Below are 26,064 nucleotides of genomic sequence, written 5' to 3' on the forward strand. Positions count from 1 at the left end.
TTGTTTTGTTTTGTTTTGGTTTTGGTTTTTTTTTTTAACATTTTATTAGGGACTCATACAACTGTTATCCCAATCCATACACACATCAATTGTGTAAAGCGCATTTGTACATCGTTTCTCCTCCTCAACATTTTAAAGAGGCTTTGGGCAGCAGATGTGCCCAATGCAATATGGCATTTGATTTCTTTATTGCTGCTTCCATGAGTATTGATGGTAGATCTGAGAAAATGATATCCTTGATAAGTTCAGCCTTTTCTCTGTTCATCTTGATGTTACTTATTGACCCAGGTGTGAAGATTTTTATTTTATTTACATTGAGTTGCAATCCACACTGAAAGCGATTTTATCTTTATCCACAAGTGCTTCAAGTCCTTCTGGCTTTTAGCAAGCAGATTTGTATCACCTACATGTTGCAGGTTGTTAGCAAACCTTCCTTAATCCTTCTTCATATAGCCCAGCTTCTTAGATTATTTGCTCAGCATACAGCTTGAATAAGTACAGTGAATGAATACAACCCTGATATACCTTTGTTGATTTTAAACTATGCAGTATTCCCTTGTTCTGTTTCAATGACTGCCTCTTGGACTGTGTGTAGGTACCACATGACCACAACTAAGTGTTCTGGACCTCTCAGAATCCCAATGTTATTCATGGTTTGTTATGATCCACACAGTTGAATGCCTTTGCCTAGTCAATGAAACACAAATAAACATCTTTCTGGTATTCTCTACTTTCTGCCAAGACCCATCTGACAACAGTGCAAATCCTGTGTCAACTCAGGATTTGAATTTGGCTTAAGTCAACTTTTGAATTTGGCTTAAATTTCAGGCAGCTCCCTGTCAATGTATTGCTGCAAGTGTTATTGAATGATCTTCAGCAAAATTTTACTTGCATATGATATTAATGATATTGTTCAATAATTGCTACATTCTGATGGGTCCCTTATATTTGGAGTGGGCATAAATGTGGATGGATATCTTCTAGTCTATGGAAGTCAATGGTTGTCTTCCAAAGTACTTTTAGTGCTTCCTCAACTTGTTGAAACTTTTCAATTGGTATGTCATCAGTTCCTGGAACCTTGCATTTCACTAATGGCTTCAGTGTATCTTGAAATTCTTCTTTCAATACCATTGGCTCTTGATCAAATGCTATGTCTTGAAATAGTTGAATGTTGACCAATTCTTCTCTTAATAAAGTGACTCTGTGTATTCCGTTCATCTTATTTTGATGCTTCCTGCATCTATCAATATTTTGTCCCTGGAATCCTTCAATATAAAACTCAAAGCGTGGCTTTTGGGGTTTGTTTGTTTGTTTGTTTTTTCAGTTCTTTCAGCTTGAGATATGCTTAGGTGTTCTTCCTTTTTTAACTCCAGGTCTTTGCACATTTAAAATATTTGTTTGGGGGGAGGGGGGCAGAGGAAGGGAGTGGGGGGGAGGAAAATGAGCTGATTCCGGGAACCCAAGAGGCAAGCGAATTTTGGGAATGATGAGGGCAACAAATGTATAGATGTGCTCTACACAATTGATCTATGTATTGTGATGAATTTTATGAGCCCCAAAATGGATTTTAAAATATATATATTTGTTTGTTTTCTTGAGCTGCCCTTTGAAATTTTCTGTTCATCTCTTTTCCTTCATCATTCTTCCATTTTCCTGAACTACTCTAAAATCAAGAGTAAGTTTCTGGGTCTCTTCTGACATTCACTTTGGACTTTTCTTTCTTTCCTATAATTTTAAATGACCTTTTGCTTTCTTCATGTATGATGTTCTTGTTATCATCCCACAGCTTATTAGGGCTTCTGTCATTAGTGTTCAATGCATCAATTCTGTTCCTGAAAATCAGGTGGAATATACTCAAGGTTGAATTTTGGCTCTTGTGGACATGTTTTAACCTTTTTCAGCTTCAATTTGTGCTTGCATAGGACCAATTGATGCTATGTTCACGGTTGGCCCTGGCCTTATTTTGGCTGATGAGATTGAGCTTCCCCCTGTCTTTTCCCACTGATGCAGCCAATTTGATTTTTGTGATTTTCATTTGGTGAAGTCCACGTATATAGTCACTGTTTATGTTGCTGAAAAAGGTATTTTCAATGAAGTTGGTCTTGCAAAAATCTATTAAGTGGTCTTCAGTTTCATTTCTATCACCAAGGCCATATTTTCCAACTATTGTTCCTTCATTTTTGTTTCCAACTTTTGCATTCCAATTGACAATTATCAATGGATCCTGATTGCATGTTTGATCAACTTCAGACAGAAGTTTGTAGAATTCTTTAATTTCTTCATCATTAGTGTGGTAGTTACATAATCTGGTGTCAATTTGGGACTTGAGAGGATTAAGAGTGAAGGGGTGGGGTCTAGTACGTCAATCAGGACATAACCAATGAGGCTTCTGTGGGGGCATGGCCTTCTCCTGAGGATTCTGGGAAATCTGGTATTTCCTCCTTGGAGGCAGGAGACACCTCTCTCTGCTCACTCCCTGGGAGACACTGCAGCTGACAAGACACATGCAATTATGCTAGTGTCCTGAGCTGGAGAAGCCACATGGACCTACCCTGATGCAACCAGACCTCTGAAGCTGGAGAAGCCATGTAGAGACCCCTGCCAGCGCTGAGATACTTACAATGCAACCTGGATCCAAAGACTTTCTACCCACTAGCCTGTAATTGTCCTGCATTTAGCGTCAATGCATGTGTTTTGTGAATCTGAAGAGGACTTTATAGATTGGTATCAGACATATGGGCTAATATCAGATTTATGGGCTTGGACTGGACTGGGCTGTTTCTTCAATATTCAACTGCTCTTATATATAAACCTCTTTTTATACACATATGAGTCTCCCTAGAGTTGTTTCTCTAAACTACCCAGACTAACACAATTAGCTTTAGTGGTTGGTACATATATTTGAATAATAGTAGTATTAACTGATCTTCCTTGTAGGTGTGTAGATATTATCCTATCACTGGCAACATTGTATGTCAAGAGAGATCTTGGAAAAAATTTTTTGGTAAGTGTGATGCCATTTCTCTGGAATTTCTTATTCCCAGCATAGTAAGCCATGAGTTTATCTGACTCAAAATGGCCAATACCTGTTCGTTTCAGCTCACTAATGCCTAGAATATTTATCTATGTGCATTCCATCACAATTTTCCCAGATTCATGCTTTGTACGTCCCATGTCATGGCTATTAATGGACATTTGCTGCTGTTCTAATTTTCACTTGTGCCTCATCAACAGATGAAGTTCCCCAAAGCTTTACTCCATTTAAGTCATTATAGTTGACTCTACTTTGAGAAGTCCTACTTTTGAGTGCTTTCCTATGTGAGGAGCTCATCTTCGGGTACTCTATCAGACATTCTTTTTTTTTTTACTTTAAAAAATATATTACTTTTACTATTTTTTTAATAAATCGTTTTATTGAGGGCTCTTACAGCTCTTATCACAATCCATACATCAAACATATTTATACATTCTATCAGACAAAATTCTGCCACTATTCATTTTCAGTGGCTTATCTCTCAGAAGTGAATTCCTATTCTTTCTTCCTAGTTTGTTCTTAGTCTGGACACTCTGCTGAAACCAACTCACATGGGATGATCCTGACAATATTTAAAATACTGGGGATATCGCTTCCAGCATCACAGCAACAAAGAAATCTTCACAGTAAGACACACTGACAGATGAATGATGGATGACTGTTTGAGATAAAATTTATATAAAAGTCATGCATTTATAGTGTACAATTCAATTAGTTTTAATGCTGACACAGGGTTTTGCAACTATGTAATTAATTCTAGAACATTTTCCTCACCCCCACCCCTAGTAAACTCTGTGCCTATTAGCAGTCATCTTCCCATTTCTTCTCATTCTCCCAGCTCTAGGCAACCACAACTTTTTAAAAATGTTATTGTTTTAGATGAAAGTATACACCACAAATTAGACTCCCTTCTATACAAATTGTTCTGTGCCATTGGTTACAATTTTTACAATGTGTTGGAGTTCTCATTATTTCCATTCTGTTCTTATTGTTCTACCTTCCCTTTGTCTCCTTGCCTTCTCATCTGTGCTTTTGGGAAAATGTTGACAAATTTATTTCATGTAGTTAGTTAAGGGAGCATATTAGTCCATCAATTAATTAAGGGTGATATTGTTTATTTTATAAGGCAGTTAACGTGGTTGCAAGGTGACCTACAGAAGTAGCTTCACATCCAAGTTCAAAGTCAGCGGTTCCCCTAGCCTCTGTAGGTCCGATAATTCTGGTCATTTAAATGAATTTTTGTTTTGTTCTGCATTTTCCTCTCACACTATCCAGGACTTTCTATTGTGTCCCTAGTCAGAATAGTGGGTAGAAGCAGCTGGGCACCATCTAGTTCTTCTGTTTTCAGGTTAAGAGAAGGCTGTGGTTTGCATGGCTGTTCGCTCCTTTTTGCTTTTGTAGGCAAATTTATTAACAAGGTAGATAACGTATGCTTATCTAATATGCACTGTAGGCCACTGCCAGATAAAGGAAAACCACTCTTTCAGTGTATGGAAAGGACCTGCTCTGTGCACACTTCAGTGCAACTTTAAAAATACTGTAGTTATAATTTAAGAACATCCAGAATTTAAGTGACCGTGATCTCCTGTTTCAGTACAGTAACAGAAAATTCCTTTTGGAATCATTTTTAGCCTGGACAAAATTCCATTGCTATGTTCTTAGGATCATTCTGTAGAACCTTCCATGATTCAGACAATATGAAGCACACTTCAACTGCGCCTTTCAGAGAAGACACCCAGCTTCTATGATCTCGTCCACCAGGAGAATGCTGGTCACAATCACAGTGCAGGAGTGTAGGAATTGTTTCTTTACACAATACTTGTCCCATACACCCACTCAGCTGCCGCCATTGGCTCATCCAAATTCAAGTCCATTACTCACACGGTGACCAGATTTTGAATACTCAGCTGAACTTTCACTAGTGTTTCTTAAATGAAAGTCAAAACTGGAGTTCTGAGCAAGAACTGTGGTTTAACGGAGTAGCACATTGGCAAATGTTTGGACTCCAGGCTGGGGCCCTGCCCTTGATGCTGGGCTTATGCTTCATCAAATTTCTGTCATGGCTACTTCCACTGCCATAATCCCTAGGACCACAGAACCACCATCAATGGCATTTTTGATGGCCTTCAAGCCATCTCAGACAGCATCTTTGATCTGAGTAAGTGTGCTTATTCGGTCCTTTGATCAGAATGGGTTATTACATTTGTTCATGAAGGTGCACTTCTCTTCTTCCAGCAAGTACCTACTCTAGATTAGGCCTGCCTGTCCCAGACGGTCAGAATTCAGGTCTTCTCAAGAATGTTAAGCCACTTGCCATAGGTGAGTGTCAGCCTCTCCAAAGTGTTTTCTACTTTTGCCAGGGCAGCCAGGGGCAAGAGGTCAATTCCCTTTTGGTTAATGATGACAAAGCTTATTGGAATCACCACAGATTTTCTTCTTCAGCTCTATCTTCAATGAATTCTTCCCTGGATTGTCAGTGAATTTTCTTTCAGCTTTAATGAGTCTCTCCCTTCCTTCTGCACTCTTGTAAAAGAAGCCAGAGCTCACTTTTTTCTCTTCATATTTTAAGGATACATTACAGGTGCTGATGTACATATCTTCTCTTCTTTCCTTTATATCAGGATGCTGGGCTCTGTGATCGAAAACAAGCCCTCTAATTAAGCTTGTAACCGTTTCTGATTTATGTCTCATCTCAATGATTGCAACCATGAAAAGGTCAATGGGCTCCTCTTTTTAAATGGCCCACTAGCCACTGTTAGGGCATCAGCAAGCTCTGTGTGGACTTTGGTGTGTAGTGATGGCCTGGCCACATCTCTGTTTCTCTGCCCATCTCTTGCTGACTCTGATTTGTTAAAAAAATTGGAGGGTCTTTTCCTTTGCCACTTCAAAACCTTCAGTTATCATTTGAGATGCAGTCCTCCAGAAATGTAGAGGTCAGCCTGCTTCAGCAGGTCCCTAATGAAAAGAATGCTGGAAGTAGTGCCATCATCATGAGTTGTGCTATTAAGGGGTCTTGTTGGGTGTTGATTTTGCATTTCATAAAGCAGCATATTACCGTCTTTGGTAAGCTTAATGTCTGCAGCACCAAAAACAAGCATCTTCATGGTGCCCTTGGGTCCCAGATTGGTCCTCAGCATGTCCTGCAGATCCCACACCTCACTCATGGTGACCACCAGGGTCACCTGGGCTCAAGCTAACTTGGCCATGAGGTTCAAGGTCTTCACAGTTGACATATGGTGCCAGCAAAAGAGAAGGATCACATTCATTTTCTTTTGATATGAGACCAGTAGTTGTTTTGTACCATTCATCGCTTTGTTTTCTTCATAGATTTACCTGTTTGGGGCATTTTGCCTAAATATAATCATACAATAAATGATCTTTTGTGACTGGCTTCTTTCACAAGGACTATCCATGTTGTACAATGTACTAGTACTTTATTCTTTCTTATTGTTAAACAGTACCCCGGATATGGATATAGCACTTTTTCAGTTATCTAGTCCTCAATGGATGGACATTTTAGGTGGTTTGTACTTGGCAATTACAAATGTATGGACATGTTTTCATTTCTCCTGGGGATATTTTCTCCACATCCTCATTAAAACTTGTATTGTGTGTTGTTGTTGCTTTTCATTATACCCATCCTCCAATATATATTTTAATTTAAAAAATTTGAAATCATTTTAGATTTACTTAAGAATTCCAATGATAAAACAGGGAGTTTCAGTATGCCCTTCACTCAGCTTCCCCTAAAGTGCGATTAAACAAGTTTCAAAAAGAAATCACAGCAAGCTTTGGCCCGTTTGCAAAAGTGGACAGAAGGAGTTTCGAACAGTCATGTCAAACGCTGCTGAAGTAGAGACAGAGCCAACAGAAGAGGGGGTACTCCAGGGGGCCGCAGGTAAGAAAACTAGCAGAGATGAGTTGGAGAAGCAGTCAAATCATGTTAGTGGAGTCGACATCCGGACGACCCCCACCACGGGTGGTCTCATCACACTGTTGCTTTGTTCCGTGGTTTTTCTGACGGTAACTAATTGTCTCTCCCAGGGACTGTAACCTGTTGGAAGACTCAGAGTTTGGGATATCTCACCTAGCCTTCACCCTTACCCGAAAAGCTCGGAAGGGCGCGCGGAAGACGTGCCCGGGACCTGAGAGGGGACACGTCCAGCGCCACACCCGAGCCCACGGTGCGGACGCAGGACGCGCGCCTCCCTCTGAGGCCGCTCACGATTGGCTAGGCGTCCATGAGGGCCCGCCCTAAGGAGGTTAAAGGGCAGCCACCCCATCTAACCCTGGGTCACCGCTTCCGGGGAGGGTCGTCCGACCGAGCTCGGGGGTGGGGTGAGGGGTGGGCTCAGCGGGTCCTCAGAGGGCTGAGCCAGAGCAAGCGTGCGCCTCTACCGCGAGGCCACGTCCGGAGGCTGAGCCGGGAGCGAGGCGAACCCCTTTGTCTGCGCTCCGCGGCAGAAGGGGCGTGGCCGCGCCGGTTCGAGCCCCGGAAGCGGAAGCGCGGGCGCCGTGGGGGCCCTGTCTAGTGAGGGCTCGTCCCGTGCACCCGCTGGTCCTCTTGCTGGTCACGTCGCGCCCGGCTCCGGCCCGCGTCCCACTCTCCGGCCCCATCATGCTGTCTCTAGACTTTTTGGACGACGTGCGGCGGATGAACAAGCGGCAGGTGATGTTGGCCACCTCTGTTTCCCCGGGTTCTCCGGGTCCCTTCCACGCGTCCACTGCGGTGCCCGCCCAATCTCCCGTCCTTGGTGTGAGGGCCTGAGCGAGGCAGACTGTCGGATCACTCCCTCTCTTTGGACTTCGTTTGCTCCCTATTATTAGCCCCCATCTGATGCCAGGCCTGCTAGGGGTGAAGCAACGGCATCCTCATGTTCCCTTCTTCCCAAAGAGGAAGGGGAGCAACTGGAGAACGTGAGGCGCTTTATAAATGAGGGACAGGATTGCATATTTTAGGCATTGTAAAGTGGGCAAACTCATGGATCCTTTAATCCAAACGAGCACGGATTCCAGAGAGACTAGGTTTAGTACTTCACTGTTACTTCAACTTCTGGGGGTGTTTGGGGTCCCCACAAAGGTAGGTTCGCTGCGTCCAGCACATCTCAGTCCTCTTAGTTCAGCCGGACCCCAGCAGACGGCACCGACTTCTCCCAGCACCACCTTTGAATTCTGAGTTAGAACACTTATTGTAGTTGCCCTTGAGACCCATTAGTCTCCTGCATATTTGGCTAGAAAACCCAATTAGTGGCATACCCCAAACCAAACTCACTGGCATCAAGTCGATGCTGACTAAAAGTGACCCTGTAGGACAGGGTAGAACCGCTCCTCTGAGTTTCTGAGACTGTTTACGGGAATAGAAAGTTGCGTCTTTCTCCCGAGGAGCGGCTGGTGGCTTCGAACTGTTGACCTGTGGATTGCCGCTCAACACTGACTACTACACCACCAGGTCTTTCGTCGTGGTTGTGCGTTGGGCTGCTAACCACAAGGTCGGCAGTGCAAAACGACCAGCCAGCTCCTCAGGGGAAAGACAAGGTTTGCTACTTTCTGTTCTCATAGAGTTACAGTATTAGGGGCATAGAGATCTTGAAATTTAGGTGTCCTAATTTTGTTCTTCCGTTTTATATCTTGGTCTTTGTCAGATGGTATTGGGAATACTGCTGTAATTATGTAGTCCTTAGAGAAGGTTACTCTTTTCTGCCTTCACCTAAATGTCAGTACAGCCCAATTTTGCTGGTTTCTGATCTTTTTATAGTACTTTTAAGGATGATCATAATTTACCCCAAAGTTTGGGTTGATATCTTGCACTATAATAGTTGTTTAGGAAACAGGTGTCCAATTTTCCTTTATTCCTTACAGGCCCAAACTAACGCAGTGTCACCTCTTAGACATAATTTCCAATTCTTTCTGTCAGAATTGATTTTCCCCCCAAATGGCACAGAATATTTGTTTATGCATATGATAGTACTGATAAAATGACCAGTGTTGTCATTTTTAACTGTATTGGGATTTTTAGGAGGCACAGGTGTTTCTCTGAAGAAGTACTTATTTGGGGCCTACTGTGGAACCCTGCTGGCATAGTGGTTATTCGTTGAGCTGCTATCTGCTAGCTCAGCAATTCCAAACTACCAGCTACTCCTCGGAAGAGAGATAGGGTTTTTTACTCCCATAAAGAGTAAATCTTTATGGAAATCTACAGGGATAGCTCTACCTTACCCTATAGCGTCTCTAGGAGCCAGAATCAACTCAATGGCAGGAAAGTGGGTTTTTTTGTTTTTTGTTTTGAGTGGAGCCCTTAGGAGCCCTGGTAGCATAGTAGGTTACTTGTTGCGCTGCTAACTGCAGGGTTAGCTGTTCGAACTCACCAGGCTATCCAAGGGAGAAGGGTAAGACTTTCTGCTTCCATAAAGATGTACCATCTCAGAAACCAAAAGGGGCAGTTCTACTCTGTTCTCTGGGGTCACTATGAGTCAGAATCTACATGGGGGCTGTGGGTTACAGAGCCCGGGGAGCCATGGTGGCGTAGTAGGTTATGCATTGGGCTGCTAAATGAAGCGTCAACAGTTCAAACATACTAGGTGCGCTGCATGATAACAACGAGCCTTTCTGTTCCCATAAAGAGTTACAGCCTCAGAAACCCAAAGGGGCAGTTATTTGTCCTATAGGGATCACTATGACTTGGAATTGACTCGATGCACCTAACAACACATCTGTTTACTTCAAGCCCACCAGCTGCTCGAGAAGATGAGGCTGCGCTCCCACAACGATTTACTGTCTAATTTACTAGGTGGTTCTGAGTTGGAATCTACTCAGTGGCAGTGGGTTGGTTTTTTAAATTTATTATTATACTAAAGAGCACTGATGGGATGGCATAGTTATTAAACAAATGCTTTCTTCTAACCGAAAGGTTGGCGATTTCACCCCAGCAGCTGTGCTGGGGTAGCTGTTCTCTGGCAGTCAGCGCCTGTAAACATGACAGCCTTGGAAACCCTGTGGACAGATCTGTTTTGCTCTGTGGGGATTAACTCAGTGGCAACAGGCAGTTAATTATTATACCTAGTAGTGCAGGGGTTAGAGCACCTGGCTGCTAACAAGATGGTTATGGTTGGAATTCACTCACCTGTGGCTCTGTGGGAGAAAAAAAACGTAGTGATCTGCTCCCTTAAAGATTATAGCTGAGGATATGTGACCTCCCTGGGGGACAGACAACCGAAAAGTGAGTGAAGGGCGACATCGGACAGGACAAGATATGACAAAATACCAATTTATAAACTATCAAGGGCTCATGAGGGAAGGGGGAGTGGGGAGGGAGGGGAAAAATGAGGACCTAATGTCGGGGGTTTAAGTGGAGAGAAAATGTTTTGAGAATGAAGTACAAATGCGCTTTACACAATTGATGTGTGTATGGATTGGGATAACAGTTGTATGAGCCCCTAATAAAATGTTTAATAAAAAAAAAAGATTATAGCCAAGGAAACTCTCAGTACAGTTCTTCTCTGTCATAGACGGTCACGAAGAGTCGGATTGACGTGACAGCAGGCAAGAGCAACAAGAAGCTTTATTATACTGGCGTTCCCCGGGAGCACAGTTAGTTAAGTGCGTGACTGCTAACTGATGGTTCCAGTACCTATATCCAGAGAAGCCTCCAAAAAAAGGCTGGTGATAAACTTGAACAGCCGTTCTCAACCTGTGGGTCACAACCCCTTTGGAGGGGTCAAACGACCCATTCACAGGGGTCCCCTAAGACTATCGGAAAAGACATATTTCCGATGGTCTTAGGAACCGAGACACTGCGCTGTCTCCAGGCAGGTCTGCCCACATGCAGATACGCCCCCATACGAGTACCCGGTGTGAAGACTGTTACCCCAAGCTTCAAGACAATATGTCATTGATTTATAATTAGAAATAAATTTCACAATATATAATTGCATATTTTTGTGATGAATCTCTAGAAATAAATTTCACAATATATAATTGCATATTTTTGTGATGAATCTCTATGCTTTAATTATGTTCAATTTAAGCAATAAAAATCCTGCATATCAGATATTTGCATTATGATTCATAACAGTAACAAAATTACAGTTAAGAAGTAGCAACGAAAGTAATTCTATGGCTGGGGGTCACCACAACACGAGGAACTGTATTAAAGGGTCGCAACATTAGGAAGGTTGAGAACCACTGCTTTAGAACAATCAGCTTTTGAAAATTCTGTGGAGCACAATTCTACTTTGACACACAGAGGAGAATCATGAGTTGGCTTTTTTGTTGTTTTCATTTGTGATTCTAAGTACAATGTGAAGACTACAAAGAAAGATAATATAGACCTTGTGCTTTTAAGGAATGTATGTAGAAAATGACCAAGGCAAAGCCTCACTATGTGTGAAGTACTTTATTTATTGGGTAAAGGAAATGTTATATGCAGATGGAGAAAATGAGGCTTAGTGAGAAGCAGTACATGGAGCCCTGGCGGTGTAGTGGTTATGCATTGGGCTGTGATCTTCATGGTCGGCAGTTCAATATCACAAGCATATCCAAAGGAGAAAAATACTGGGCTTTCTACTCCTATAAACAGTTATAGTCTGGGAAGCCCACAGAAGGTTACTATGAATCAGCCTTGACTCAATGGCAGTTTTTTGTTTGTTTGTTTTTTTCAGAGAAGCAATATAGTATGGAGGGTAAGAGTGTGGGTGCTGAAGCTAGACTTCTTAGTAGCAGAGCTACTTTTGGTCCATTATTTTACCTCTCTGGACCCACAGATGGGGTTTTCTACTCCTGTTAAGAATTACAGTCTCGGAAACTCACAGAGGCAGTTCTACCCTGTCCAATAAGGTCACTATGAGTTAGCATCAACTCGATGGCAGTAAGTTTGGCTTTGGTGCCTACATCAGAGGGTTTCTCTGAAGATGAAATGAGTTAATTTATTCAAAGCTTGTAGAACAGTGCCTGGCACATGGTAAGTATAAGTTGTATCATTGCTGGAGAGGTTTAGTAATTTGCCCAAGATCAGAAGTGAATGGCAGAACCTGGATTTGATATCAGGTCTGACTCCAAAATCTGAACACTAAACTTGTATGGCCTACCACCTCACTAAGGGGATTCCTGTTGGGTAAGCATTGGACTACTAAGCTCAAGGTTGGCAGTTCAAACCCACCCACCACTCCGAGGTAGAAAGATCAGACTATCTGCTTCCATAAAGCCTCAGAAACCCTGGGTAGTGTTGGAATGAGTCAGAATCGGTTAGAGGGGAGTGGCCTCACTAAGACGAGAAAGGATATGTCAGGTTCTAACAGTGGTAGGAACAGACGAAGGATTCTGGCCAGGGAATGATCAGCATAGCATCTTCAAGAAGGACTTGATGTTTCAGCTAAATCTTAAAGGACTGTAGTTTATCTTTGTGGGTAGTTAAGATGTTTGGTAATGCTAGATAGAGGGTAACAACCTATATGGTAGGCTCTGGGGCCACAGAAAGTACAACTCTGCCCACAAAGAGTTGGTCGGTCTCGAAGAAAAACCGAAAAATGTCAATTCTTGTAAAACAGTGCAGTTACAATAATGTAACAGTTACTATAGGGAACAGAACTTTGAAGAGGCTACTTTACCCTTTATCTCCTTAATATAGAATGAATGGGGCTGGGGGGGGGTGTCCGAGCAGTTGTTGAGGTGTGTCAGATTAGTGCATCCAGGACTCTGTTAGTAGGAAGCTTATTTTTCCTGCGAAAAAGAGGATGGATAAACTCAATGGCTTTGACATTGGACTCACAAGCAACAGTTGTGAGAGTTGCACGGCCAGGCGGTGTTTCATTCTGGGGTACTTAGGGTCGTTAGGAGTTGCACCAACTTGACAACACCTGATCACCACCGCCTCCCAGATTGGGGTCGGGAGGGTCTTGGAGGGACTGAATAGCATGGGAGTGGGATGAGGGGAGTGAAGAAATGAGCTTTTAATGAACTGTTCACAGTATCCGAAGGAAAGACTCAACAGTGACTAGATGCGGAGCTGCTAACTACAAGGACTGGTTCAAACCCACTAGCTGCTCTGAGAGAGAAGGATGAGGCTCTCTGCCCCGTGATAGCCCTGAAAATGCATCGTCTCAGAAACCCAATGGAGAGCTGCCACAGGTTGGACCCAACTTGACAGCAGTGGGTTGGACTTGGATTTTTGGAAACTGTAAAGGAGCCCTGGTGGCACCGCAGCTGCTAACCAGAAGGTTGGCAGCGTGAACCACCCCCACCACCACCCCCCAGTGACTCCTGTGCAAGACCTGGCGATCAGCTTCCAGAGGATTGCAGCCACGAGAACCCTGAGGGGAGTTCTCCTCTTCCCATGGAGGCACCAGGATTTGAGATTGACTAGACAATGCCTCATGACGAGAGATACTGAGAGCTAATCAAATGAAAGAGAAGCTAGGAGTTTGCTATTCCTCCTCTGAAAACAGCTGTCATTTGCATAACTTATTTTGTTCCTAAGTATATGCATCAAATATTTAGTTTGTGACTTTTTGTATTAATCATTGGGAACTCTTACAACAATCCATAATTTAATTAATCAAGCATAATTATATAATAGGTTTCAGCAAGCAGAGTTGTGTGATCTAAGATAAGTGAACCAAAGATAAAACCAAACCCACGTATTTTCCCTCCTGGTTTCTTTGACTTGCACAATGTCACTCTCTGGCTGGTCAGGCGTCCCTTGTTGGTAGATACCACATCTTAGTCAGCCGTTCATCTGTAGATGGCATTTAGGTTGTTTCCACTTTCTGGCATAATGTTGCAATGAAAGTTGGCTTACCTGTGTCTTTTGGCACTGCTGTTTGATTGTCGTCTTTGCTGACGTGTGTTCATGTTCTCTGCCTATTTTTGAATTGGGTTGTTGTTTTGTTGAGGTTTCGAAATTTTCTATAAATTTTAGAGATTAGTACCTGTCGGTTGTGTTGATTCTCTACCCTTGGTGTAATCTTTTGAAGCACATACGTGTTAGAAAGTGCAGTCATCTAGCTTGTTTTCTGCTATGTGCTTTTCACAGAGTTTGATAGTATATTTGTGCCATGTATTCGTGTCTCCAAGTTCCGATTTTTCCTATCAGTGATCTTTTGAGTTCTAGGCTTTGGATTTAGCTCTTTGATCCATCTTGGGTTGGCTTTTGTATATGATGTGACGTATGGATCCTATTTCATTTTTCTGCAAATGGATATCTAGTTTTGCCAGCACCATTTTTTAAAGAGACTGTCATTTCCCTCTTTAATTAGTTTTAGCTCTTTGTCAAAGATAGCTGTAGATAGGTGGATGGATTTACTTCTGGGTTCTCAGTTTTACCCCACTGCGCTATGTGTCTGTCGCACCTGTCCCAGACCGTTTTGATTACCTGCAGTGACTGTGCAGGAGGTTTTGAGATCGGAATGTGTGAACCTCCTACTTTATTCTTCTTAAAATATATTGTCAATACAAAAAAATATATATCACTGGCTTAGTTTCTAAGCACGGGACAGTGTTTACTTGCCAGTAAATATTTAACAACTGGATCTAGGGTGGAAGAGTAAACCTTATTTTGTAGAGTTTGCCATCCTCTGATGTAAGCATCCCCAAGGTGGCCCGTTTCAAGTTCTAACATGACATTACTGAATGTGGGATGAGGAAGAGCTGTGCAGTTGCAACAACGATGTTTCGCCTTTAGATAAGGCTTTCTGCTCCTGTAAAGAGTTATAGTCTCAGCAACCCACAGGGCAGTTCTACCCTGTCATATAGGGTCACAGTGTGTCAGAATTGACTTGATGGCAGTGAGTTGGGTTTTGTTGTTTTTTTTTAGATATACTAGGAAAAGTAGCCCCAAGAACATGTACAGTATGTTCTTATACTATAGTATAAGTAACAATTCTTTCTTTAAACAGTATCATAATTAAGAAAAAATAATTTTATTGGGGGCTCTTACAGTTCATAACATTCCATACATCAATTGTATCAAGCATATTTGTACATATGTTGCCATCATTTCTAAGACATTTTTTACTTGAGTCCTCGGTATAAGCAGTATCATAATTATTAAGGTATAGTAAAGTAATTGGAACTGATGACTTGAATATATAGTACTTTTATCTTTAATATAATTTAATTGCACTGGTTTTAATAGTGACTGCTTAGCGACCAGATTGCAAATTTTCTGAACATTTAGCTGCCACTGGGTATATGTGAGGTGGCGTTGTTTGTTTCTTTTAAATGCCTGTTGAAGTAGCTTTTGTGACCAGAAAAACATACTTAGAGTTGGTTTTGGTTTTGAAAATTAGAAAACATACTTAGAGTTGGTTTTGGTTTTGAAAATTAGTCTTCAATTTATGAGAGAAAGACAGGGTTTCTACTCTGGTAAAGGGTTCTAGTCTTGGAACTCAGAGTTACAGGCTTGGAAACCCACTGTCCCAAAGGGTTGTTACAAGCCGGAGTCGACTCGATGGCAGTGAGTTTGGGTTGGTTCAGTTTATAAAAGCTAGAACTTAACTAGATCTTTCTTAAGCTTTTAGGATGGATGGATTTACAAATCTAATCCTATTGAACATTAGCAGATTTTAACAATTGCTTTTAAGAGTTTTTGGTATAATTTATCAATTTAAATATCTTTAGAGTGCTGACCTTAATTTGTAAATAAAATCCTGTGTACACATAGTAAACTTTCTGATTAAAATTATAATTCTAAAATAATTGATTACGTATTTCAGATAGGAATTCTAAAGCTGCCAACTTGGAACACACAGAAATCTTATGATATTTTTCATGAGCTGGGTGGACCTCGTATGAATGAATGTGTAGCAAATAGGAGATGGATGTGTACAGCACAGGAGACAAATCCTTTACCTGTTATTGAAAGAGAATCTGGTCTTGTAAAATATTAGGGCCAATAAAATATCACTGGCAGAGTGTCATTTCTTAGCGAATTGCCAAGCTTCAATGTAGAAATATTAACAGTAGTATCTATTACATACACAGGGGGAAATGACAAGTTAAGTTGTTACAAATACTGCTTAATGTCCATTGGTATACTTGTCTTGAGTACCCAGAAATTCAGTCTCTCTCAGTATACCTGGGCAGACGTTCTGAAGGGGAGGTATTCACTTGTATGGCTCCTGGATATGCCAGTTTTTAGTTTGGGGGCGTTTTGTTTCTCTAGTATTCTCGCCAACGCCGTAAAGATACGCACGGTTACTCATTCTCACAGCCAGATGGCACAATCCTGCAGCAGTAAAGATGAGCTCCACTGAAATCGACGTTTTCATCGGAACTCTGCTTCAAGGAGAGAAGTGAGATATTGAAGCTAAACATTGGATGTGTTCACCGAAACAGAAAGCTTTATCTGAAAATCAGCTTGGGTTTAGTCTGGGAAGTAGAACCCTTATGAGGATTATGGAATAAGGGGCTTATTAGGGGAATGTGGCCCTACCTAATTGTGGGAAAAGCTGGATAAGTCAAATTCTAAAAGTGGGAGTTGGAGGGCCAACTCTTGTGAGGTAGTGGTCTGAGTGGACAAATAAGTCCAAGCTGGCCGTGGGGTCCTGGCTGTCAGAATGGGACCACAAGGGAGAGCAGATGGAGCAGTCTGTGGCAGGCTGTTACTCGGCCAGAAGAGCTGTACTCCGAGCAGGAGGGCCCGAGGTTAGATTTGAATCTGCCAACCCTTGATGTGTGTCTCTCTCCGCCTCTAACTACAGTGACTGTCTAAGCACACTGGCTGCTTCACTTTCACCGTTCACCTGCTGTTGGGGCAATGCTAACCAGGAATCCTACAAAACAGGGATTCTGGGAAACCTAATTCTAACTAAGCCAAATTGATAACTGTAGAAAACTGCTGTGGTGTATTCCTTGTCCACTTGGCTTCAGCACACACCTCTTTTAGTCATATTTGACTTTAAGGAGAAAAAGAAAACATTGTGTTTCTATCAACTGTGATGTAAATATACTGTGTCTGTAATGAACCACATGTGCATAACTGTACTTAGGATTTGCTCCTTTCATTAGTTATTGCATATTTCTTTTGCTCTCAGCAGCAATCTCAGTCACGTTTCTTGATGGTGGGCAGACCCAACCCTTCATTATTAAAAGGTTAATGCCATTAACCCTGTTTGCATAGAGTTTTTTTACTTTTCCATTAACTTTTACCCCAGGGCATGGAATACTAAGAGAGGCCCCAGTAGATTTTCTATATTGGTTATTTTCTCCTTTCCTTCATTGCATAGTCTCAAATTCACTGCCATCAAGTCATTTCTGACTCACAACGACCTAACTAACCCTGTGAGATTCCGTGGCTGTAAATCAAAGCTTTATCTTTCTCCTTCAGAGCAACTGGTGGCTTCAAACTGCTCACCTTGTGGTTAGCAACCCCATGTGTAGCCCACTCCACCACTTCATGGTCAGACTCACTCACCTTAGCCAATAAAATAACCCCCTATCTCTGCCTTTTGATTCACTAGCATGAGAAAGCCAAAGTGGCCAGGTGGCAGGCTCAGTTCCCCCAGTTTAATGTAGCCATTGTACCCCTGCTGAAGGAATAGCTCCTTTGGGAACTAACACTTCTAAAGCAGTAGAAATTAAAGTTTAAGGATGAGGAACAGAACTTTTACTAGTGGACCATGAGGGTTACCAGATTAATGAAAGGAGCCACTCGCCCTCCTGCCTTTGGATTCCTGAACTGATGAATCCTGGCCAGAGAAGAGAAAGCATCCTGTGTTGGTTGCTAATTCAGAAGCAGGTACCATATACTGGAGGTCATCATGCTAGCCTTACAAAGTGTCACCATCCAATTGGTGCTACAATTGTGTCCTCTAATGACCATTTGAACCACCTAGGAGCAGATTATAAAGTAATTGAACAGAAAATTTTATTGCAAAGAATTTTTAACTAGGTAAAGATAATTAGCAACTGACAGAAGTAAATGAAAACTCTTAAGGGATTCAGAAATAGCACATGCAGAAAACAGCTACTACCCTCTAGGCTGAGGAAGAGTGAGCAAAGGACGAAAACTCTCCAACTCCCTTGGCTGAGACTGAGACTTGGAGAGGGTGCTGCTAGCACCCTGCAGTGCATGCAGTCTGTCAATGGTGATGACAATTGCCAGGGATGAGCTGGAGCCGGTCCATAGAGTGGCCTGCTGGGCGTGGGCTGAGACATTGACTAGGAAGTGTGTGCAGACTAGAGCTGGTCCGAGGGCCCTGTGGTGAGCAGTACCAGGACTCCTGCAACACAGGTCAGCTGGCTCCTATACAACATAAAAACACACAGGAGCAAGAAGAGAAAGCCCTTTCTCTCCCTGGACTGCCTTACAATGACTCTCCAGTGCCCTTTATTAACAAACCTAATATCATTGATGCAGCTGGCAAAGGGAAAAACACTGATAGGGCTTTGATCCGGTACACAGAAGGGTAGATTTGAGAGGCAGTAATTGGCATATCATTCCACAGTTCTTTCAGATCAGCACCTTCAAGGTGCTGGCTAGCAGATACTATGAGCACTTGCCTTTGCTGTACTTTAGTTGCTGATAGAAGTAGTCCAGTCAACCTCTCTTCAGGAATGGCGCCAATGTTGAACTTTTCTTTTGGCAGGTTAAATGGCTGCAGCCAAATTTGTCTTGGTGAGTGGAAGTCCATCGCTGCATAACCTGCATCTCAGCTGCTATAATCACTTTGGTCTTGAGCCCTTGGGCAAGACATGAAAGATTTCTTCTGCTGAGATTATTCTTAGATGAGCATTCACATGGGACACAAATGTCGCCACACTTTTTATGGCTATTTGGAGCCTCTTCCCTAGACCACTTGTCTCCAAATTTCCAGTCATGTCCCTTCCAAGTCCCTGACCATCCATTCAAATTGCTTGAATCAGTAAAGAGCCATACCTGTGACCATCTCTTATTCTGCCTGCTGGGAGCATTTCTCTTCACCACCGTGCTTCATTGTCACCCCTGAATAGGGTTGTTTACCTTCATTTGGCGCCAGCATATATAAGGAGGTTTGGAAAAGTTCCCTTATCTTTTAAATTCTATTTTCCATGAACTTCTTAAAGCAGAATCATCCAAAAATCAGGTCCAAAGCCTTCCTTAGTCAGCTGGCGTAAGGAACTCCTCATGAGGCCAGAGGTGTGAAGTGAGAGCTCTGTAGCATGAGTGGGAGCCATGGGTATCTGAATGACTTGCTCCTACAATGTTCTGAAGTCTTCAGGACTTACCCAACATTATTATGACTTGACGAATCTGACAGTATCCAGTTTATGATGAGTAGTTAAGATCGCTTGGTAATTTGATGGTCAAATTTACATGGTCAAATGTAGAGTCTAGTAGAGTAGAGAATCTCTACTAGAATTTAAATAACAAGCTAAAAGCTGTTACTCAAGTGGAGAATAATTCTCTAAACTCTAAAGGATAGCAAAGCTTTGCCTCTAAATCCCAAAAGTTTGTCTTGTGGTTTACCAATAGGGGACTGCCAAAGCCTTCTTTGCCTAGCCCCTCAACCATTACACCTCAACAAAAGAAAACAAAAATCCTGATAACTGAATCAGTATTCCGTGATAAATGGAGAAAAGATTGGCATCAGAGATTTCGTTTTACTTGGATCTATAATCAATACCCATGGAAACAACAGTTAGGAAATTAAATGACAGTATATTGGACAAATCTGCAAAAGACTTAATAAACTAAAAAGCAAAAAAAAAAAATAAAAAATAAAAAAAAATAAACTAAAAAGCAAAGATAACATGAGGGTGGTGGTGCTCCTCACTCAAGCCATGGCATTTTTAATCCCCTCATAAGCATTTTAAAGATGGACAATGAATAAGGAAGACCAAAAAAATTAATTCCTTTATATTTATGATTGTGATAAACAATATTGACTACACCATTGGCTGCCAGAAAAATGAACAAATCTGTCTTGGAAGAAGTACAGCCAGAATGCTCCTTAGAATAGAGGATGATGAGATTTTGGGTTATGTCTGTTGGGCATGTTGTCAAGGAGTACCTGCTTCCGGAGAAAGACGTCATGCTTGGTAGAGAGTCAGTGCTAAAGAGAAAGACCTTCAACAAGATGGATTGACACCGTGGCTGCCAACAGTGGGCTCAAATATAGCCAGCAAAATGGCATAGCTCTATTTTACCGAGAGTCGCTGCGCCAGTGCTGACAGCACTCTGTATCCCTCTAAATGGATATTTGGGTTATTATTAGGCTGAGGGTATTATGAACAGCTGCTGTGAGCATTGTTTGTGTATGTATGTTTGTATAAACATGTTTCATTTATCTCAAACCGGCATAATAGACTTTTTTTTTGAAACAAAAGCACACTTTCTGGTTTTGAAGCTACGCTTCTTTAGACTATATTAAGGGCTCTTTTGTGTGTGTGTAGGGTGGGGATCATTTAAGATCCTCCCTGAGACCATCAGTGGCTTTATTGAGCTATAACAACAGTTCGTGTTCTAAACATGCTTCAGAAGTAATAGCCAACTGCTATTATATACTTTTCAGACACATTTTTGCTTCTTTGGTCATTACTATCTGCTTGAAATAGCCAGTCTGACTTTCATAAAAATATCATATACAAGTATATTGAACCTCAAAAATATGTTATAAACATAGTAAGTATATTGTATATTTGATAACTTTAATAGTGAATGCATAGAACACAATTTCCAGATTGTACCCTAATAAAGTATAGTGTTTGCATTGATTATCAAATTTTATTTTGCGGCATTTTCTGTCAGTTCTCTTAAAAATTTCTTGTTAAAAATTTTTTTCTTGTTATGTCATAATAAAAGCATTGCTATAAAGTCATAGAAACTTAAAAAAATCATTTTATTGGGGGCTCATATAGTTCTTACCACAATCCATCCATCCATCCATCCATCCATCCATCCATCCATCCATCCATTGTGTTAAGCACATTTGTACATTTGTTGCCATCATCATTTCTTTCTATTTGAGCCTTTGGTATCAGCTCCTCATTTTCCCCCCACCCTCCCCCACTATCCCTCCCTCATGAACCCTTGATAATTTATAAACTGTTATTATTTTTTCAAGAAACTTGTATAAAACAAAGACACCAAAGGAAACTATTTGTGTGTGTGTGCATTTGTATGCATGACATTCTCCACCTACATCTATGAACCTCTGTCTAACCCAGCGGTTCTCAACCTTCTTCATGCCGCGACCCAGAAAGCTCCTCATGTTATGGTGACCCCCCAACCATAAAATTATTTTTGTTGCTACTTCATAACTGTCATATTGCTACTGCTATGAATCGGGCGACCTCTGTGAAAGGGCCGTTCAGCCCCCAAAGGGGTCATGACCCACAGGTTGAGAAATGTTGGTCTAACCCTTCTCTAAAGGATTTTGTGCTCTTTGATTTATATCATGTCAAAATGGGTAGTTTTGATAACCTTGGAAGGACTGAAATCATGTGCCCTTAGATATTCTTTGAGTTTGGGCAACAAAATGAAGTCTGAAATGGGCTGTAGGGCATTTTGGAAGTAGCCCTAATGTTATGGTGAGTTATACCCTCACCTGCTAAACACAAGGTCAGCGGTTCAGACCCACCAGCCACTCCCACAGAGTAAGAAGAGGCTTTCTACTCTCATAACGATCCACAGTCTTGGAAACCCAAAGGGGTAGCTCTACTCTGCCCTATAGGGTTGCTGTGAATCAGAATTGATTCGATGGCAGTGAGTTTAGGTTTTGGAGGACATTGTGTAAAGTGTACACACATAACGTGCCCAAAAAGAAAAAAAATAGCACATACCAATTCCTGTATCATATTTACCAAGAAATATTTTATAGAACTTTTCATTGGTTATAATAAATATCATTTTCTCTTGTCATCTTGACCATGGAGGGACATACTGTTCTGCGAGTTCTTAGAAAAAAAATAGGGACTATTTAGTCCGGGGTTGTTATTCTGTATGCGTCACAATAGCTTGTTAATAATTTCCCAGTGTTGGCTACATAGTATGAGAAAGTTAGGATGCTGCCAATTTACCTCCTGTGATATCAGAAAGAGAGAAATGCTTTTCAGATAATATAGGTTGGTAAGCACAGATGTGATGATAAAGAAAGCAGGGCTGACATGTACCAGTGCTGAGGAGCTGTTGCATGTTCATTAAGACCCGGTGTGTGCACTGGATGGAGAGATTTTGTGGTGTTAACCTTTCGGAAGCAGAACCGCAGGCTGTCTGATGTGCCTCTGGTGGGTTTAAACCACTAACCTAGCAGTAAACATAGTTTGAACTACTAACCTGTGGTTAGTAGTCAGATGCTTAACCATTTGCGCCACCACTCTGGTTACCCTACTTTCTACTGGCTGCTGAGTCATAGTGACCGCTATAGGACAGGGCATAACTGCCCTTTTGGGTTTCCGAGACTATAAATCTTTACAAAAGTAGACACTTTCCGCTTTGTCCTGTGAAGCCACCTTGGGGTTAGCAGCTCAGTTTAGCCCACTGCACCACCAAGACTCCATAGAAGTTGTTAGGAAAAAGGAGAGAAAGTGTATGACATATTTCAAGCTTTGGTTTAGATAGAATTTTAGAGCAAATACTGTGCCTCTATAGATTTCTGCTTGCAGATCAACTTGAACCCAAACCCACTCTCAAGTCAGTCCTGACACGGGGTGACCCAACAGTAGAACTGCTCCCTAGAGTTTCTTTTTAGACTGTAAAATCTTATGGGAGCAGAAAGCCTGGGCTTGAACTCCTGGCGATGAGGTTCCTGGCCCAACTCATAACCAGATGGGCTCCTTGAAGACCAATTTACAAGTATGCAAATAGGCATCTTTACGGATTACCAGTTACTTGCTTTTAAGGTCTTTCTTTTAGTGGGGAACTTTGTTTCCACCTTCACATCACTCTACTTTTCAGCTGGGTTCATTTTCAGGTAATTCATTGCAATGGCTACCCAGAACTCACAGACAATGCTTATGATTCTGGGGTTTATTAGGAGAGTTAATAGGTTACAACTGAGGTGAGAAACATTCAAGATAACAATATTTCAGTCCAGACAGTTTCTTCTCTGCCATGTTAGAGGTAGGCCTCTTTCTGGCCCTCAACCTCTAGGCCTAGCCTCTGCCTGTTGGGCGCAGAGTTAACAAAGCTCTTTTAGGGCTGCCACTGGAGTCCTGAAGGGCATGCCACTCTATCAGCTGCAGGCGTTCAATTTCAGTTCCAGCTCCCCCATTGGCCTCCCATTTTGAGGCACTCAGCTTGACTTGCTTTGTGTGCTGGGAAGTCCACTGCTCTAGCTCATGCTCTGGCTCTCCTCATTCTGCTGCTGCTCCTCTGCCACGTCTCTGGCTTCACAGCTCTCTTGGATCAGTAGAAGGTTCAGTGCTCAGAGGTCCAAAACACAAGCTCCCCTCCTGGCACTTCTCTTTTATTGGCTAATGAGATCCTTCTTCTGAGATGGCGCATAACCAACAGAATGGCAATCACCCATAAGCCTATCTGTGCCATCCCCCAACCTTCTTTTACCCAGACCCATCAGGAGTTACAGACTCGATAGCTAGAGGAGCCACATTAAATAAGTCACTGTACTGCAGGGACTTTTAAGGCCTTTTTCTCTCATAATGATGAGAATAATCTTGATGATCAATTTCATTATAATAAGTAAAGGGAGCATTTCATATCTGAGGGAGGAGAGACGTGTTTTGGGGTGATATTATGAGTGAAATAGTGACCCTCCCCACACCCCCTTGCCAGGGACATAGGAAATCCTAAATTTTAAGCATGCTTCCCCCGACCCTTTTAAAAAAATGCAACGGTCTTACGAGGTTTTTCACACCTATTCTGACAACTCTGTATATGAGTTCTGAAAATGGAAAGTTTGACCTCAACAAAACAGACTGATCTGTTTGGAGTGTGACTGTTCTTAGGCAAATTTTATTTACCCCAGTGTACATTTTTATAGTTTTACTGCATCAATATTCATGTATGCAGTTATGGAATATTGATTGCCACAGGTCCTGCTAGGATGTTATCTAATATACAATATGTTCAGGTATTACCTTTCAATGCTAAACAATTCTGAATTTGGAAACACCTTTGAATTTTGAATACAAGAGAATCATGAGAGACTGTGCTTTGTAGCTTTTGGGGAATCCTACAGCCCTTAGTGACCTCAGGTTGTGAGTTGGGGCCCAGACTCTGTTGCCCTATCCAGTACTGACGGTGCTTTTAGTGTAGAAAGTTTATGTGCTTGAGCCCTAGCTAGATTCCTGACTGCTTGACCTCTGGTTGACAATGACTGCATGTTAGAAGCTAAATTTCCTCCTATTTCTTTTCTCACCCATTTTGCTCCATTTTAGTCTTCTGTATAAAAGGACAATATCTGCCTTTTAAAAAGCCATTATCTTGAGGAGATGTAATTTAGGAGACCTGAGTTCTAGTAGTTGCTTCTAGTTCTAGTAGCTCTGGAGACTTGAGCACATCATTTAGCCTTGCTCAGTTTCTCATCTGCAGATGGCGGTGTTACACTGTTACCCCAAATATTGGATTCATGCCCTTGTATGATAACCTTACTTACACGCCAAGTGGAACAGAGGCAAAACTTTTATTAGGAGGCTAGCCAAGGGAGCATTGACAGCAACATACGTTGGTGAGGGAATGTTCACATTACCCCAATGTCCAAGTGATATATATGTTAATTTTTTCTAATTATACTAAGCATATATACCAAACCAAACTCACTCCCATTGAGTTGATACCAACGCATAGTGACCTTGTCGAACAGGGTAGAACTGCCTGTGAGTAGAATGCCCTGTCTTTCCCCCACAGAGTGGCTGGTGGTTTCGTACTGCAGACCTTGCAAATAGCAGCCCAATGCATAGCCACTATGGCTCCTCAAGGTGGGCTATATATAATTCTTAAGGTACGTGACAGGATACAATACACATGCAACGTAGAACACAGTGAATACAAAAACAATTATATAATTCATTTTCTTGGCATCTACTTTCCAACTGACTGCTCCTTAACAATCTTTAGCAATAACAAAGAAAGCTGGAAGGGTCAGTTAGTCTCCAAGCTATAATCAGGTAATAATTAACATCACAAAACTCCTGTATTTGAACCCTGGGAAACAGTCAAAACAGTGATAAATGTATCTCAAAATTGATTACAGTTAAACTTACTTGGCTGCTTCAAATCAAAATGACTGCTATCTTGCTCACAAGTCTTGTTCATAACTTACAACACTAGGTTTCATGTAATAGCCTTATATTCTTATTACTGCATTACTCAAACTGCACTATACCTTTTCAAGTTTCCTTAGGATACATCTATGTTTTATTAAACTTTTTAGTGTGAATTGTGAAAGTTTACAGAGCAGATCATCAGTCTTACATTCAACAGTCCATACATACTTTGTTTCATCTCATCCATTGCAATCCACACAATGTGCCAGCACTTACTCACTTTCTCCCTGTGTTTCATGTTTCCATTCCCCCTCCTCTCCTAAGCCTGTGCACTTTGTCCCTGCCCTTCTGATATTAAATGACTGATTATTCTACCACAGCGGTAAGTTCAATTTCAGTCCTGAAAGTCCAGGTTTTCTTTCTTTGTGGATGACACTAATTAACCCCTTGATGAGGCGGTACTTAATTAATTGGGGTGCCAGAAAAATAATGTTCTGGCCATTAGTGATGGCTTAAGATTAAGGTGACCAGATTTAAAGTGGGACACTATTGACCGGGGGTGGGGTGGGGGGGTTTCTTGATTAAAAATTTGGTCTATATGGACCAAATAGACCGTTCCCTAGCTTGTAGTACATTCTTTCAAAAAATGGGGACTTTTTTTTTTTCTTCTAATCATTTTATTAGGGGTTCATACAGCTGTTATTACAATCCATCCATACATCAATTGTGTAAAGCGCATTTGTACATTCATTGCCCTCATCATTCTCAAAACATATCCTCTCCACTTAAGCCCCCAGAATTAGGTCCTCAGTTGTCCCCTCCCTCCCCGCTTCCAGTATCGCCACTCACGACACTGGTCCTGTAGGGATCATCTGCCCTGGATTCCCTGT

General features: G+C 41.7%; 1 protein-coding gene and 1 pseudogene across 2 annotated transcripts in view; one reads left to right on the forward strand and one right to left on the reverse strand.

Annotated features, from left to right (window-relative positions):
* Positions 1-4,756: 4,756 nt before the first annotated feature.
* Positions 4,757-6,267, reverse strand: LOC101648063 (annotated as a pseudogene).
* Positions 6,268-7,582: 1,315 nt separating this feature from the next.
* Positions 7,583-26,064, forward strand: part of SEC11A (SEC11 homolog A, signal peptidase complex subunit) — a 51,048-nt gene continuing 32,566 nt past the window's right edge. For both annotated transcript variants that reach the window (XM_004708090.2, XM_045286389.1), the window contains exon 1: positions 7,583-7,703. In XM_004708090.2, coding sequence (XP_004708147.1) covers positions 7,653-7,703 — 51 coding nt within the window. In that variant the 5' untranslated portion in view covers positions 7,583-7,652. The remainder of the gene's footprint in view (positions 7,704-26,064) is intronic.

The sequence above is a fragment of the Echinops telfairi genome, unplaced genomic scaffold (genome assembly GCF_000313985.2).
Source record: "Echinops telfairi isolate 266 unplaced genomic scaffold, ASM31398v2 ScPeMD7_7;HRSCAF=31, whole genome shotgun sequence".
NCBI classification, from domain to species: domain Eukaryota; kingdom Metazoa; phylum Chordata; class Mammalia; order Afrosoricida; family Tenrecidae; genus Echinops; species Echinops telfairi.